General features: G+C 41.2%; 1 protein-coding gene across 2 annotated transcripts; it reads left to right on the top strand.

Moving 5' to 3' along the window:
- Positions 1–3,149: 3,149 nt before the first annotated feature.
- SRP19 (signal recognition particle 19) lies at positions 3,150–15,634 on the top strand. Of its 2 annotated transcripts, none has more exons than XM_074813523.1 (5): positions 3,150–3,248; positions 4,796–4,871; positions 5,825–5,896; positions 7,047–7,158; positions 8,238–15,634. In XM_074813523.1, exons 1-5 carry the CDS (start codon positions 3,205–3,207, stop codon positions 8,369–8,371), a joined length of 438 nt encoding a protein of 145 aa, XP_074669624.1. In that variant the 5' UTR covers positions 3,150–3,204; the 3' UTR covers positions 8,372–15,634. The 2 variants fall into 2 exon arrangements, with proteins under 2 accessions (XP_074669624.1, XP_074669623.1); XM_074813522.1 differs by lacking the exon at positions 3,150–3,248 and adding an exon at positions 3,404–3,931.
- The last annotated feature ends 399 nt before the right edge of the window (positions 15,635–16,033 follow it).

Below are 16,033 nucleotides of genomic sequence, written 5' to 3'. Positions count from 1 at the left end.
CTTAACACTTTTTAGGTGGTGGGAATCTCAATTGAAAGTAATTTAATAGACACACAAGTGTGTGTATGCAGTGGAGATTTAAAAGAAAAATACGGTGCAAAGAACAACATAGGAAATCCATTGCAAAGTTAGCGTTAACAAGATGCAAACATTTTGTTGTTAAGCAACAAAAAATGTCTAAGTAATTATTTGTAATGGATTACCTCTTAGAGAGGTACACTTTACTCTGTATCAGCCAGCTTGATAGTAATCGGGAGATTAACCCTCCAAAAATCTGTCTTTAGCACTGGACAACTTTTGCATCAAAAGCTTCCTTCATAACTTGACACACCTCATTTACATAACCTTTTTTTTAGCTGAGGAGCTTGTTGAGTTATGTTTGTGAGGTGCTGCTGAATTGCTGACTTGCTACCAGACAGCTGCTGTCACATTTTCAAAAGCTGCTACTGCTGAGGCCACACAGTTGCACTGTTTGTATTTTCTGCAGTACTTTGTATAGTGTATTCACATCTGACATAATGAACAAAGACAGAAGACAACAAAACTGCCCATCATCCAAAAGACTGAATAGACAAATGACTTTTTAATTACTGCCAAAGGCCACCCTGATTCTTTCTGAAGCTTCTCCATAACTCTTAACTCTTCTAAGTTTTCATGAACTGTACTTGCAGTTCTTCCCTGGCAATACCACTGTGTTGCACTGGGTCTCACCACCTTCCTCTTCAGTATTTCATCATGAGCTGGATGCTTTGGTGAAGCAGAAAAAAAAAAAAAAAAAAGAATGTTGATAAATATTGAATAAATATCTTTAGTTCTTTGTCCTGGTACATAGCTGCTGCATGAAGTTTAACTTGTGAGTGTGACACTGCACAAAATGTGCTCTGTGAAATTCAGAGTGACCGAATGGTTGAGGCTGACAGGGTCCTCTGGAGGTCATCAGGTCCAAACCCCTGCTCAAGTGGGTCACTTAGAACTAGATGTTCAGGACTGTGTCCAGACAGCTTTTGCATATCTCCAAGGAGGGAGACTCCACCGCCTCCCTGGGCAACCTGTGCCAGTGCTCAGTCACCCTCACAGGGAAAAAGTGTTTCCTGATGTTCAGACAGAACCTCCTACGTTTCAGTGTGTGCCCATTGCCTCTGGTCCTGTCACTGGGCACCACTGAAAAGAACCTGGCTCTGCCCTCTTTGCACTGTCCCTTCAGGTGTTTAGATACATTGATGAGATCTCCCTGAGCCTTCTCTTCTCCAGGATGAACAGGCCAGCTCTCTCAGCTCACATGAGAGACGCTCCAGTCCCTTCATTGTCTTAGCAACCCTTTGCGGGACTCTCACCAGTATGTCCATGTCTGTCTTGTACTGAGGAGCTGAGAACTGGACTCAGCACTCCAGGTGTGGCCTCACCAGTGCTGAGAAGAGGGGAAGGACCACCTCCACTGCTGGGAACACTTCTCCTAATGCAGCCCAGGACATCATTGGCCGTCTCTGCCACAAGAGCACGTAATATTCAACTTGGTGTCCACCAGGACCTCCAAGGCCTTTTCTGCAAAGCAGCTTCCCAGCTGGGTGTCACCCAGCATGTACTGGTGCCTGTGGTTGTTCCTCCCCAGGTGCAGGTCTTTGCAGTTCCCCTTGTTGAACTGTGTGAGGTGTCTGTTGGCCCATTTCTCCAGCCTGTCCAGGTCCGTCTGTTACCTGTGTAAAACGGCATGTTTGAAAAAGTGCCTCAGTTATAGTGACACTATTCAAGTTAGATATAATGCATGTAAATTTTCTAAGGAGGACTGAGAGAGATAGTTTTACTGTGTAAGCCTGATTAGTTTGTATAAACAACGCAGGCCTTACTAACAACTGTGCCCTTGCAGATGAGCTGAACAGTTGATAAGAGGGAAACATGCTACTGAGAAAGTTGAGTAATTGCCAGAGAAGCATAAGGTCAGCAAAAACCTATGGTAACAGGGAAAAGTAAAGATGGCAGGGGAGATGGTGACCACCGACTCCATTTAAGACCACAAGACATGTCCCCCCCTTTTGAGTTTGTGCAGAATAATAAAACAACACTAACTTTAAACTGAGATGAGGCATGTTAACCAGTGAGGGACAAAGTGGTAAGAAACTAACCAGTGGTCGTTACGGTAAATGTGTATTTGTGTAGCCTGAAGTGTATAAATACACTGACATTCTTTTGTGTGGTGTGCTAGCTTTGTGGAATTGCCACCTAGCACCCCACTTTGCGCAAATGTGAAAGAAATAAAATTTCTCCGCTCTGTGTGTATATTGGTGTACTGCACACCGGGTAAAATAGTCCACTTGTGGGACAGCACCTCTAGATGGCAGCACGACCATCTGACGTACCAGCCCCTCCTCCCAGTTTGGTGTCGTCAGCAAACTCGCTGAAGGTACACACTCTGCGCCATCACCCAAATCGTTGATGAGGATGTTAAAGAGGACTGGACCCAGTATTGACCCCTGGGGCACTCTGCTAGTTACTGGCCCCCAACACGACTCTGTGCCACTGATCACCAGCCTCTGGGCTCATCTGTCATTAGTGCTTGTATCGTCACTGCTGCACTCCCCCACGACCAGTGCGACTGCATGCCTCCCACGCGAGACAGGCAGCTGCGGCCGTGGCTGCCGGGCCTCCCGCCGTTCTAGGTACTGCACAAGGCACTGAGCAGGAACAGCAGTCTCTAGCGTGCAGGATCATCTGATCATCTGTGATTTGACATCAGTCACCCCATCAGCTTGACGTGCCGCCCTTGACGTGCCTTCTCCTACACGCAGCCCGGTGAGGTGGTACAGCCTGTGCCCCCTGACCGGCTGTGAGCTCTCACCGTGGTTTCTCAGGACTGGGTCATTCTCGCCTAACGATTCCAGTATTGACCGAAGAGTTTCTGGCTTCGCAGACCTGGGCGCTGCTGAGCTCGTTTCCCAACAAGGCCGGCGCGGGACACCCGCGCTCCCCTCAGGATACCGCCAGCATTCTCCCGCGCCCCGCTCCCGCCAGAATGGCGCACGCGCGGAAAGGCTAGCCGGGGGGCGGGGGGGGCCTTAGAGGTTCTCCTCATAGGATGGTGCGCTTTAGAGACAGCACCAGGGGCCAATGGGATTTCTGGACCTGGGGGGCGGGATTGCCTAGAAAAGGAGAAAAAGACTGAGGCCAGGGTGGGATGGTGACGGGAGCGGTCTCGGTGCTAATGTTATTATGGCCGCCACTGCCACAGCCGCGTCTCCCTCTGATAAGGAAAGGTAACGTGGGCCGTGTCATCCGAGGCAGAGGGATGCCGGCATCCTGCCTTGGAGTAGGGCATAGCCGTGGGCACGCTGGGGCTGCAGCCGGCCTTGCGGGCTGGCGGGCGGGCGGGCCGGGGGACACACCCGCTCGGCTCGGCTAGGCACGGCGGGCGCCGGGGCAGGCTTGCGCTCTGGGAGCGCTTCCGTGCGTGTGCGGTAACACGGCAGTGAGGCGCCGCGCCGCGCGGCCGCACGCCAGCTTGCTGCAGCCGGCCGTGCTGAGCTCCTCCCGAGCAGCCCCCGCCGCGGCCGGCCGGGGCTGGTGCCCGGGGCAGCGATCGAGGCCGCGGCGGGGCGAGGAGCCGGCGGTGCCGCCCGCCCCTGTGAGTGGCGGCGGGGGCTCGTGCGGTGCAAGGGTCACACGGGAAGGTGGCTGTTCCGGTGCAGCTGTCGAAGGGGGGGGCTGAGACTTGGCAGCCTCTGGTCCGGGAGCGCCTCAAGCTGCGCTGTCCCGTCATTCTTCTAACGTATCACTTAAAGCTCAGCAAAGGTAAACTGAGCAGGAAAGATGGTGGTGATCAGCGCTGGACGTTGATGGTTGTGAACGTCAGTAACGAGACTGAAAGTTGCCTGGGCGGAAGTCCTAGCTGGCTCGTGAAGAGGGCAGTTAGCTCATGGGGGAAAACACCGGTGAAAAGGTATTTTAGGAAAAGACGAGTAGTAAGAGCTGAGAGGACTGAGACTGGTTTTAAAGGCAGCAAGAAATATTTCCTGGGAGGCAGCAAGGGTCGGTGATCCTTGTCAGTGTCCAGCTAACTGAGCATTAGTCTGCTCCAGGTTATTTGCTTACTTTCTGCTTCCCTGTTTTCTTATGCCATCACAGCTCCTCATTCAAATGTCGGCATTCTTCATCCTCTCTTTGTAGATCTTAGCTAGTTGTTTTTTTATTGTCTAACAAGTGTAATTGTTCTGTCACTCTTGTCCCCTGTATGTGCTTCATAGCTTTAAATCTACTGAAAAATCTTAAGCATAGTTTTTCATAGACTTTATAACTTATTCAAGTATGAGTTGTTCTGTGTGTTAACGGGGGGGGGGGGGAAGCAAATCCACAGTGAAGAAAGCCCTGCTGCTTGCTTCTATCAAGAACTGAGTCAGCCATCAGTGTACTACAACCTGTTCAAGAAATCCTTAATTATTTTCAGGGAAATGTGTATGTTTCCTTCTAGGTTTCAGGGGTTTAAGAAAGGGGTCAAAACATTCTCTTTCAGCCTTCTTTTGTTTCCTCAAGATAGATAGCACCGTCCTTTGTACACACTGTGCCCCAGAAAGTGGTGTCATGCAAGGAACATTTCAGCCAAATGGTTATGCAGTGTCCTGGATAACTCAAAATGGGGTTTTGCAACATCTTACTAATTGGTCTTGGGAAAATAAATGGTTGTTCTAAACTGCTGCGGGAACTCTTATGTTATAGCTATGAGATTTATGTTTTGTTTTACTAGGGAGATGTTGCATAAACAGTTACAGAGTTCATATTACTTAAACTCACTGTTTTCTCTTTTTAGATTCATCTGCATTTATCCAGCATATTTGAATAACAAGAAGACAATAGCAGAAGGAAGGAGGATACCTATAGACAAAGTAATTCTGGGCAGAGAAATACGATGTTTTGTTTTGCTATGCAGTAGTGTGCAGAGTTGGAAAATAAATTTCAAAGCTGTTGATCTTTCCTATCCCCCATGGCAAGTAGCTCGATTTGAAGATAACATAGTATCAGCATGTGAATTTGGTAGAAGGGCACTGGGTTTAAGTGTCTACTTTCATGTGAGCAGGTGAAGTAGTAAGAAACTTGATGCACTCGATCTCAAGTAGTTTGCCCAAATTTTAAAGCAATGTAGACAAGAATAGCTAGCTAATGATTGTTTTTTGGTGACTGACTATACATGACTATATTCTGTGCCCTGTCCCCTTCGCTGCTGTCAAAGATAGAACTTATAATGCATGTGACTCATAGACTTGGTAATTCTTGTTGCTTTTAATCTGTCCAGAAATAGTTTTTGATCATCTCACTCCTTTAATATTTTTAATAAGCAGTGGTGGGAATATAAAGGGATTTTCTCACTGCTTAGGGTTGAGGGGTTTTTTTTCTGGTAATAGTTAAAAATAAAATATTTCTTGAGCATGCAAGTGGGCAATCAAAGGTCTGTCTATTGGAGGAATCTGCCCTCTTTTTTCCTTCAGTCCTTGCTATAAGTTTGCGGTTGCTGATTCATGGCTTTTGTTTTTTTGTAAAGATAATAAAAGTTATATCATTTCAATTACTTTTCCTAAGGAATTCTTTTACTTGGTCCCCTGTCCTAATTCATTCTGTCTTATCTGTTTTCTGTTATACTGGTGTCTTCTCCCTTTTTTTGTTTTCTATACCATAGGTGGGCTCACAGGTGACTTCTACAGTAGATTTATCTATTTGAAGTACCTTCTTTTTCCCCATCTGCTTTTTCTAGTTATAGAATATAGGCTGGGAAACACTAACTGTTGCTGTATAGGTAGTTCATCACGCAAAATTAATTAACAGTAACACGTTGTTTCATCAGGCTGTTGAAAATCCCACCTCTGCAGAAATCCAAGATGTATGTGCAGCAGTTGGATTCAATGTGCTATTAGAGGTAATATTAAAAAAAAAAACCCTCACAAACCTGGTATGTGTGTCTTCTTTCATTGTATCTTTTTTTACTAACAGGATAAATTACAATTGAGAATTTTTTGTTATCAGCCAAGATATTTGCTTGCTTTGAGTAATAACTGACTATAATGATGTAGTAAATATTGGAAAACTATGCAAGGCAGGAATAACTCAAGATCTCTGAGACAATGCCACTTTTAAGCTTATAAAAAGATTACTTTTATTTAACTGTCATTCTGAGAAGACTATCCTAGATGCTTAAAAGCATGTCAGAATAAAAGCTAATTTTGCAAGGTGCAACTGTGCAAATTAAGCTTTTAAAAAGGCATATTTTTAATGAAAGGTGATTACCTTTTGGAATGAGTGTCCTATAGGAATAGGATTCTGATGCTTGAAATCTTCAGAGTCCTTTGGAGTTACGTTTTAGTCAGAGAATGTTAATTTTTTACTGCAATACCTGCTTGCTCTTCAAATAAACTAAGTTGGTTACCTTTTTCTTAGGGAATAAATCTGGGTTTCTAGAGAGGTAACTTTACACAATTAGCCTTCTGAAGTAGTTATTAATTTAAAGTACTGTTGAATTTTCTAAGAAGAATTTAGGTCCTCATCTAAGAGTGTGACTGGTATCAAAAAACCAGTACAAAATCACTTTGCTTTTCAGAAGAAGTTGATTGTATTCCTGTTAGTGCACACAAGCCTGTGAAATAGCCAGTACCAGGAAGAAACCTGTAACATTTTAATAAAAATGAAGGCTATGACTATCCAAAAGGAGTGGGCCTCAGACAGTGACCTATGACTTACCTTCTCTAGGTTGTCCAGAAGGGTTTGTGGCTGTGGAGATAAAACAAAAACATATGTTGCTGAGGTCCAGACTGGGGAAGTAAAACAGTCCCTGTAGTAGGTTACTTGCTAATTTGTTCAGTACCAGTAGATGGTTGGAGCAGTATTTCTGAAAAAGTTACGCTGTAGCTTTGGCTGCTACTGCAATGGCTAAATGGTGGATGACACTGTTGGGAGAGCTATGGTTATATATTGTTTACATGTGTTCATGCTATGTCTTAGATCAATTGCCTGACGAATTCTGCAAAAAATTATTCCAGTACATAATAAAAGTTTCTTGTTTTGTATGGCAGAAAAATAAGATGTATCCTAGAGAGTGGAACAGAGATGTGCAGTACAGAGGTAGAGTACGAATCCAGCTCAAACAAGATGATGGCAACCCATGTTTACCTCAGTTTCCAACACGTGAGTAGAGTACCTGGGTTAGGTACTTTATCTGTTAAGAAAACAGAAAGACTTTGTTTATTTTATATTACCAGCTTGCTTAATTAGTTTTACTATTATAAATTTTACAACTTTACATCAAATCTCTCTGCCTGTATAAGTCAACCAAATCAAGTTGGGTGTGTGAGCACTGAGTGGAGTTTGTAAAATGCTGTTGTCTTTGATTCTGCTGTTTCTTCAGCAGTTGCATTGGAGGGGATTGTGGGGAGTGTTGTTTGATTGCTATGTTTAATAAAGTAGCTAGTGAGTTTTGGCTTACTGTTTTGTTAACAGTTAAAGGATTTGGTAGTAAAATGGCTAAATTCCATCTGTTTCTTAGGTTATATATATCAGCTAGTCATCAGTATGGATGCCAAATTGATAAAATACAATCCTGAGTTCATTCTGCTGGCCATTTTCATAAATTAACAATGGAACAGCTCCCTTTAACACGAATAGTTCATCTTGAATGACAAGTAATTTATTCTTTTGTGTTTTCTGGAAGTTATTCAGTGTGTAAAAGGGAAGCAAATACATCTCAAGTATATATCTTAAGGAAGGAGTAAGAAGAATATTGAATCTAGAGTAGTATCAGAGTACTGTTGGTCAGAAGGAGATGATTTAAAACCATATTCCTGCTGGAAGACAGCAGTGCCTTTCTAAAATTGCTTGTAGCTTTTGCCTGGTCACTCTGTCCCAGGTATTTTAGGCCATTAAGAGGTGAAGGGAAAGAGTAACAGAAAGGATGTAGGTACTCTGGAGATTTATCAGGTGAAGTGCTTGTTCCAGTCTGTGACATTTATGTCTTGCACTTTTTTAAAGTTAAAAAAAAAAAGTTGAGAAGAGTTTTTCACAAACATCTAGCTAAACAGGGGAAAGAAGGAGAACGCCTACGCTTTATATCTAGTTTAACAGAAGTCTAAAGTGGGGCTGAAGTTTCTAACTTTTAAAGTGATGCAAATGTTCTTAACATACTAGGCATGCATTGATCTCTCCCTGTTGTGGTGCAAATGTTCTTAACATAGTAGGCATGCATTAATCTCTCCCTGGGTTTTTTTTAGGGAAATCAGTGATGCTGTATGCTGCAGAAACCATTCCCAAACTGAAAACAAGGACCCAAAAGATGGGAGGTAGTGATCAAAACCTTCAGCAAGGAGAGGGGGGCAAGAAAGGTAAAGGAAAGAAGAAGAAATGACTTCACATCTGGAATAATCATTACATCACATAGTTGTACTTAAGAAAAATGCGGATGGAAACATTATTTGCTGCAACTTTGAAGTGAAAGATAGAAGCAAGAAATAAACAGGTAAAGCTGAATAAACTGCCTGCTTTTCTCCGAACTGGAATGCATGTAGCTGCCTCGCATATGTGTAACATTAAATTTGTCTTCCCACACAACCTGCAAGTTGAAGCTAGCATCCACTTGTAAAAGTGGAATAACATAGGCAAATGGGGTGGGTGGGGAAATTATTCTTTCCAGAAGAAATATGCAGCTTTTGCTAAATAAATATTCTTATGCAGACCAGCTATCTGAAAACTGGTTGCCTTAGTAAACCATTTATCTATGCTAGTGAAGTGATTGTCTTAATTCTAGAGCATCTTTGTCAGTCATAGGAAAATGTAAATCAGTGAAGTTATGGCTCTGTAAACTTCCCTTGCTAGTAATTTTTCATAACTGTCAAGTGTACTAATAAAGGTGACAAGTTAATTTTTGAAAATGTAATTTTATAGGATACTTTTTGCAAAAGTGTTAATTTTTCCTGCACAGCCTGTTCTAAAGAAGTCAGTGATATATATTGTATGGATAATAAGGTAAAGTTTTAAGATAATGTGAAAAAAAAAAAGCTTCCTTTTGAGTCTTGTATAATATAGGATACTATATTATCCTATTTTGGGTTGTTGTTTGAGAGCTTAGGAAACGTAGCTTTATATTGTACCTGTCAAATACTATTTCAGATGTGTGAGGCTTCCAATATCTGGTAACTTAATATATTTTTTTTTTATGTAGTCCACAGACAGGGACAGAAAGTTATTTGAAGAAGATGAGTTGGTCAAAACAGCTGTCCAATGGGAAGGCTCCTTTGAAGTAATTAAGAGATGTACCGTGCAAGTTAAATGAGGGGTAGTTTAGTATAAGGAGATTGAAAAAGAAGCAGCAATACCTGTTTTGAGTTTAAAAACAAACCCTGCATGAATTTTCTAATCCTTACTATATGAAAACAAAGTCAATTGAATGCTTGACTTCCAGCTGATTACTGGAAACAAGTTAACAGATTACTTTGATAAATCCTAAAAGAGAATCACCACATGAAAAATTTGTCTTGTCTATCAGGTATGCTATTCTATGGCATCACCTTTTTCCCATTTTAAAGATAAACAGCATTCAAAATATATCTAGACATTTAATAACTATTCTAAAGTAATGAAACTTGGTAAAATTCAAGATTATATCCCTGCTCAATATCACTTGTGCTTGTAGTTTGAGTTTTCTTACGTTATTATTTCTTGTTCCACTCAACTGCATCTTTTTCAATTAGATGGTGAATTACCAGTGCCCCTTGAAGTGAATGCTGGTAGGTACTGATAGTGCAACTGTGTAGAGCCCCTGACTTGTGAATAGTTCAAAGTCAATTGCATATCCTGTCTGTACTGCTTTGTAAGTGTGGTTCTTGTGTTGCATTGTTTAATGAAGAGGGAGGACGTGTTCTCATCCTCACTGCAGTTGTACCAAATACAAAAGCTGCCATGACAAAGTTCCTCAGGCCAAGCCCTGTACCAGTGTGAGAGTAGACATACATAGGCTCTCTAAAACAGAATGGGGAGAAGAAATCCTCTGTTCTAAGACTGTAATTGGCCATGGTTGTATACAAATGTCTTCCTTTTTTTTTTTGCTGATGTAACAGTTTACACAAGCTACCTTTGGAGTGTCTAACCTTGAAAACACACCCAAATGTTGAAGTTAGTTAAGTGGCATCTCTGAGTTAATGGAAATCCATGGGGTAGGAACAGCGGGAGCAGGTGCTATCTGAAAAGTTTTTTTGTTACAGAAAACAACTGGACATAGTCAGAGGTTGTTAGTTGTGTCCACTCTATAGAGTTAGGGAAGTTACAACAGGTTAGTTTCAACATGGGGAAAATACCAAGTGAGGTATGCAAGCAAGAGTGGAAGGTACATGTGTGATATAAAACACCATAACTGTCCACGGATTGTGAGGCTTAAGTTATTCCTGGCTTTTCCTGAGTACTGAGTAACTTTTCTGAAACTATTTAACACGAGAGCTCTGTGAAAATTAATTGGTACAAGTTAACTCAGCTCCATGATGTTAAGTGAAGGGCAATGACTCCAGCCAAGTCATGATCATGTTATGCCTAAGTATTGTAAATCAGTGCTTCAGACTACAGACAGTTGAAAAATGTGGAGGTTAAATCTCATGGGATATTTGTTTACAGTGGCTAGAAATTAAGTATCTTAACTTGCCTGTGCTATGGTATGTATATTGAGAAAGAATCTTCATGGTATTGGTTACCAAAATTTTCCAAAGAACCTGAAATAGGAAAGCTATTTTAAAGTGTAAGGATCTTACAAAAAAAGACTGAGAGATTCCTGCAGAGTGTAATATTGAGCTCAAATATATAAAACTGTGATTTAATTAAATTAAAGAAAGCTCCATGGGCATTTTGTGTAAAGCTGACTTTTTTTTAAGGAAATTGTGCACTGCTAGGAAATCACATGATCACTACCAACAGGGAGTTGAAGTCTCATTCTCCCAGTCCCTAGCTGCTTATCCCCCCATCTCTAAATTTAGAGTTCATAATTTTGCTTTTTTTGATTTCTGTCTGGCTTTAGAGTAAGTACACTATGTGAGCACCATTTGTTCTTAAGTGAGGTATCACAAAGTTAAACACAACTCCCCTGTTCCTGTGAGGGTTAAGCTTACAAACCAGACTTTCATTTCTGGATTTCCTGTTTTTTAATAAACTGGGTTCTTTAGAGGATTAAAATCAAGTGGGTCAAGATAGTAAGTCAGGTTCTTCTGCAGGTCTTTCCCCTTCCTTAGCCCCTTTTCTCTCTCCCTTCTACCCCCTCAGTTCCTGGGAACAGGGAAGATGGTTAGAGGCCATTGTGGGACAGAGTGGAGACAAGGTTACTGTAAAAATACAGAAATACTGAAACTGTTGGTCTCAATGTTATCAATAAAAAAATCTTTTGAGGGAAAAACTGAGTGGTAATGGATGTCTTTATTTCAGCTGTCTTTTACAGTTTTCTGTGAGAATTTATTTACGCAGTGTAGTTACTAAAAAGACACTGGTCCATGGTTTCCTGTATGTGGCAATACTAGTAAAGACATGCATTGCTGTGTAGGAATTTACTCTGCATCTAAGATGTGAGGAATGTGGATATTGAGCTAGTGTCTCTCTGGAAGATATTAGTCTAGCTACTTAAAAGTATATACTTGTTATATTCCTGTGCTGTTTTTTGGGTACCTAGACAAAGATTAAATACTTGAAATGTACATGTGAGCTCAGAATCCTTATAACAATTTCTTTGTCAGCAGTGGATCGGAACATTGACACTGGGCATTAAGCAGATCTGGGGACACAGCCAATCAATAAAGGAATGACTAAAAATGACAATTTGGCACTGCTGTGAGACAGATGTTTTATTCTTTCAGATGTATGGAAGAGAGCATGTAGCTGCTGTAGCAGAAAGGCAGCCATCATTATTCAGTTCTTAATGTAAAGAAAGTGAGTTTCAAAAGGTTATTTTGAAATGTCTTTTAACTTGGGAAGTGACAATAATGTGTGACCATATGTAGTTCTCCACCTTCAGCCATGAAGTAGATTTCTCAAATACCAGGTCTGTGGAAAAAACAGCTGTTCTTAAAAAAACTTGCCTCTGGGTATATACTATTCCTTGTGTGTGCTAAACAGAGCCTTTTAGCCGGAACTCCTTTTTGGGGCAGCACATACAGCTGAGACCTTTCTATGTGCTGTACTGAGAGTGTGAAGAATGATGTGGGTCCCTTGTTCCCTTCTCTGTAGCTGCAGATGTAGCTATGTGGAATGGAATGGACTGTTTCTGTTGGAAGGGACCTACAACGATCACCTAGTCTAACAGCCTGACTACTTCAGGGCTGACCAAAAGTTAAACCGTGTTATTAAGCCCATTGTCCAAATGCCTCTTAAACACTGACAGGCTTGGGGCATCAACCACCTCTCTAGAAAGCATGTTCCAGTGTTTGACCACCTTCTCTGTAAAGAAATGCCTCCCCTGGTGCAGCCTTGAACCATTCCCACATGTTCTGTCACTGGATACCAGTTATTTAGCTTCTTCCTGTTACAGACTGATCTAAAAAAACCACTTTTCAAAGAGGTTTTTTTCCCTTAAAAGAAAAAAGACTTAATACAAACCCTTCGCTCATCTATTGCTTTATAACTTTTGAGCCTGTTGAGTCATTTGACATGATTAAAAGAGTAGATGTCTCTAAGGTAGATAGTGAGTTCCCGTAAGTCATGAAGCTAACTGGTCAAATCAGGAGATAAGACTATGTTAATGCATCATCCAGTGAAAAAATTTTCTATGTCCCAAATGGGACAAGGAAAGGCAAGGAGAATGAGTGTTCATCCTTTTTGGTTGGCAGTTTGCTCTGACCAAACTGCATTTAACATGTTGGGTGTTCAGTCAGCATATATGCAGCTGCGGATTAGATCAGATCAGATCTGGTAAAATAGCTACCCAATGACCTGCCTTTTGCTAAAGGCCCTGAAGAGATGGGAGAAGTGAATATCCTGTAAGGGCTGGTATAAGGGAGATGGGAGGAAACTGACAGTCAGTGGTGCTATGGGAAGAGAACAGGGGACACTCCAGGTAGGAACTGAGTAGTGCTATTAGTGTTATTAGTGCTATTACTAGTGCTAATAGCACTGTAGTGCTATTTCTTACAAAACACTATGTGTGTCTTTTTTTTTTCCTCTGTCAAGGTTTGGGTGTTTTTTGGGGTGAGAGTTTTTTGTTTAGTTTTTCAGAGAGCAGAACTTAGATGTGTCTGATTGAAGGCTTTAAGAATTCTCCTTCTGGAAGGATGCAATAATACAAAATGGTAGGTATATAAAATGTTATTTTTGTGAAATTCCATAGCCTTAGCAAAAGCATGGCCTTCCAAAAGATGCTAAATTCAGAAAAGGTCATCTTCAATTATTTTTACTCTCTTGACTAGTTCATGTGGTCACATGAGGATTTTTTTTGCTCTGGAGTATCTTAATGTTTTATGTACCAGTAGGAAATCTATTCTTCAGAAAGTTATGTTAATGTGGTGGTACAACTGAGAACTCCCTTTGCGGTCCTAGGTTGTTATTTCTCAAGTACTGTTTCGTTCCATCACACTGGATGTAATACTTCTTTGGAAAGACAAGACTGATGTTCACTGTATTTGCATGGTTGCTAGACATGCAGTTTACAGGAAATACTGAGAGTCTCTCATGACCTACAAGAACTTGTGATTTAGTTTTTTAAAACTCTGTTCTTCTTCCTTTGCATAAGGAAGTTATTGTTGGTTGAGTTTGAAATGGGGATGGGAGGCAACTAAGGACTTAGTGCTAATATTTTTGTGTTGATTCTCAGACTATTTAAACAAAGTTGACAAGACTGGAATGCAAACTCAAGACACTTTCTTAACTTTGTCAAATTAAAAAAAGTTGTGAGGGTTCGACCTGACAAATATTAGTCACATCTTCCACTGTTTACAAAAAATTCTGTTCTTTGTTAACTATCTTGCTTTGTTTTGGAGACTTTGGTTTCATTTTATTTTCACTAGTGGCGATGTTATCATTGTGGGGTTTTTTAAATGTTTTTCTGAACATTTTTTCCTTTTTTGCTGAGTTTGGAAGTGTGTAGGATAAAGCAGAAGAAATGTCCTGCTTACACTGGTAGCAGAAAGAACTGTAAGTGTAGCGCCCCCCATCTGCCAATAACTGCAGCATTATTTGTTCAGGCTTTTTATGGAACACTAGAAAATCAATGGGCAAGGAAGAAACATTGAAAGCCCTGTGGTTTACCATTTCTCCTCTCTATGTTTCTAAAGAACAGTAGACCTTGATAATTCCTTAGGCTAGCAAGGCTACAAAGTCTGGAAAGCTGCGCTGGGTAGGCAGCTGCTCGTGGTGCTCACTGTTGAGAACAGATCTGTATTCCAATCTCTCATTTTAAGGCCTAATGCTCTAAACAGCTCAGTTGCACCTTGATCGAGATCCAGTCACAAAGCGGGAATACTTCCTTCAGGCTGTTACAGAGGTTTCTACTAGTTCCACAGTAATAAAGTTTGGGTAAAAAAACCTTAAATATCCTGTAAAGATCTTCTGTCTTCTTAAAGTAATTGGGTTTTCAGTGTTGAGGTATAAAGTTCTTAAGAAATACTGAGACATCACACCAGTCCTGTAAGAATCTGTTTATTTGTGTTCATTTTTATTTAACACATTACAACTTCAGCATAGACATGGAGTAGATCTTTGTACCAACATCTGCATGTAAATGTTGTGAAGAAGACTTTGAGAAGTGCACTGATCTATGGGGCCAGCCCAGTGGAGTTACTTGCAGGAAAGGTTAACTTGCTACAGAAATTCAGACATTTCTACTTGCTTAAGTGCTAAGGCTTGGACAACAGGTCCAAGCCAGAGTTGACCTATAGATGAATCCTGTATATTTTATAACTGATAACCATTGTGCTAACAGGTATTATACTAAGTTATAACAAACCACCTATGCTGATGTAAAAGGTGCTAAAGTGTTGGAGTGCTGAAGCCTGAACAACAGGCCCCAAGCTGAAGCTGCTAACTTAGCATGTAAGCATTAACAAAGTATGTAAGCTCACTAGTGAAAGATGCAGCTTAGACAGAATATAATCAGCAGTGAGGATGAAATGTTAAGAGAATGTATCCAACTTCCCTTGTTTAGCCTTGTTCAAGGCTGAGAACGCACGTATTTGGCCTTGTTAGAAACTCCCTTGGTTCCCCCCCCTGAGCCCTGGCCAGGCTTTGGGTGGAATCCAACAGGAGAATGAAATTCAGATATTTTCTGCTCAAAATAAAGGTGCCAGCTATTCTGGCTTGCTGATTTTTGTTATATAAGGCTGGGCCCGCTCACAGTGACTTTGGAAGCCTCACCTACGGGTGGACGCACCGCGTAGGATTTCCCACTTGCCGGGACAGGCTCTCCAAATCCTCGCTGTAACCGGGGCTGCCCAGCGACTGCGGATCTGGATGATGGTAACGTATGCAAGTGGTGATGGATCTTTCTTAATCACTATTCTCTCTCTCAGGTAGTAATGATCTGATGCATTACCCTGTATTTTCCTGTTTGTTTGCTTTCAGTGCCTTGTTCTGTCTTTTCTTACTGTATGTTTTCTGTATTACTCTGTTACATTATTTAGTTATTTCTAGTAAAATATGCCTACTCTTTTCACTCTGGTGTCTGAGTTTAATTGGTATCCCTAATCAGCAAAACACTTGCATCAAGACAAACAACAAGATCAAGTTCTGTTCACAACAGATGGTATTTCAAGTAGACATCTGACAAAGGAGCGCTGAATTTAGCCACTGGGCAAGAAATGCCAAGTTGTAAAGACCAGAAGTTGATTTAAACCCTAACTGTTAAGTGAGATGTAAGGGAATGTTTTAACACTTACCTAGAAATGTTTTATCCCCATTAACAACAGTGGAAGAACTCTTGAGTAGTATGAGAAATAAAAAAATAAGTGCTGTCTCTACTACTGACCTTGTTAGGCTTGGAAAGCCTAAGATTTATCAGCAGCTTTTAGAGAAGTTATGTAGTACTTTGTACCTAAATCAAATAGACTATTAA

Source organism: Strix aluco, chromosome Z, assembly GCF_031877795.1.
Source record: "Strix aluco isolate bStrAlu1 chromosome Z, bStrAlu1.hap1, whole genome shotgun sequence".
Lineage (NCBI taxonomy): Eukaryota > Metazoa > Chordata > Aves > Strigiformes > Strigidae > Strix > Strix aluco.
Note: the sequence above shows the minus strand (reverse complement) of the source record. Positions and strands in the feature narration are given on the sequence as shown.

Excerpts from the sequence above, each read along its gene's own strand:
- SRP19 (XM_074813522.1), top strand. The coding sequence starts at position 3,828 with ATGGTTGTGAACGTCAGTAACGAGACTGAAAGTTGCCTGGGCGGAAGT. Across the intron at positions 3,932-4,795 it reads GGGAAAACACCGGTGAAAAG|ATTCATCTGCATTTATCCAG; the intron begins GTATTTTAGGAA and ends TTCTCTTTTTAG. Across the intron at positions 5,897-7,046 it reads GATTCAATGTGCTATTAGAG|AAAAATAAGATGTATCCTAG; the intron begins GTAATATTAAAA and ends TTTGTATGGCAG.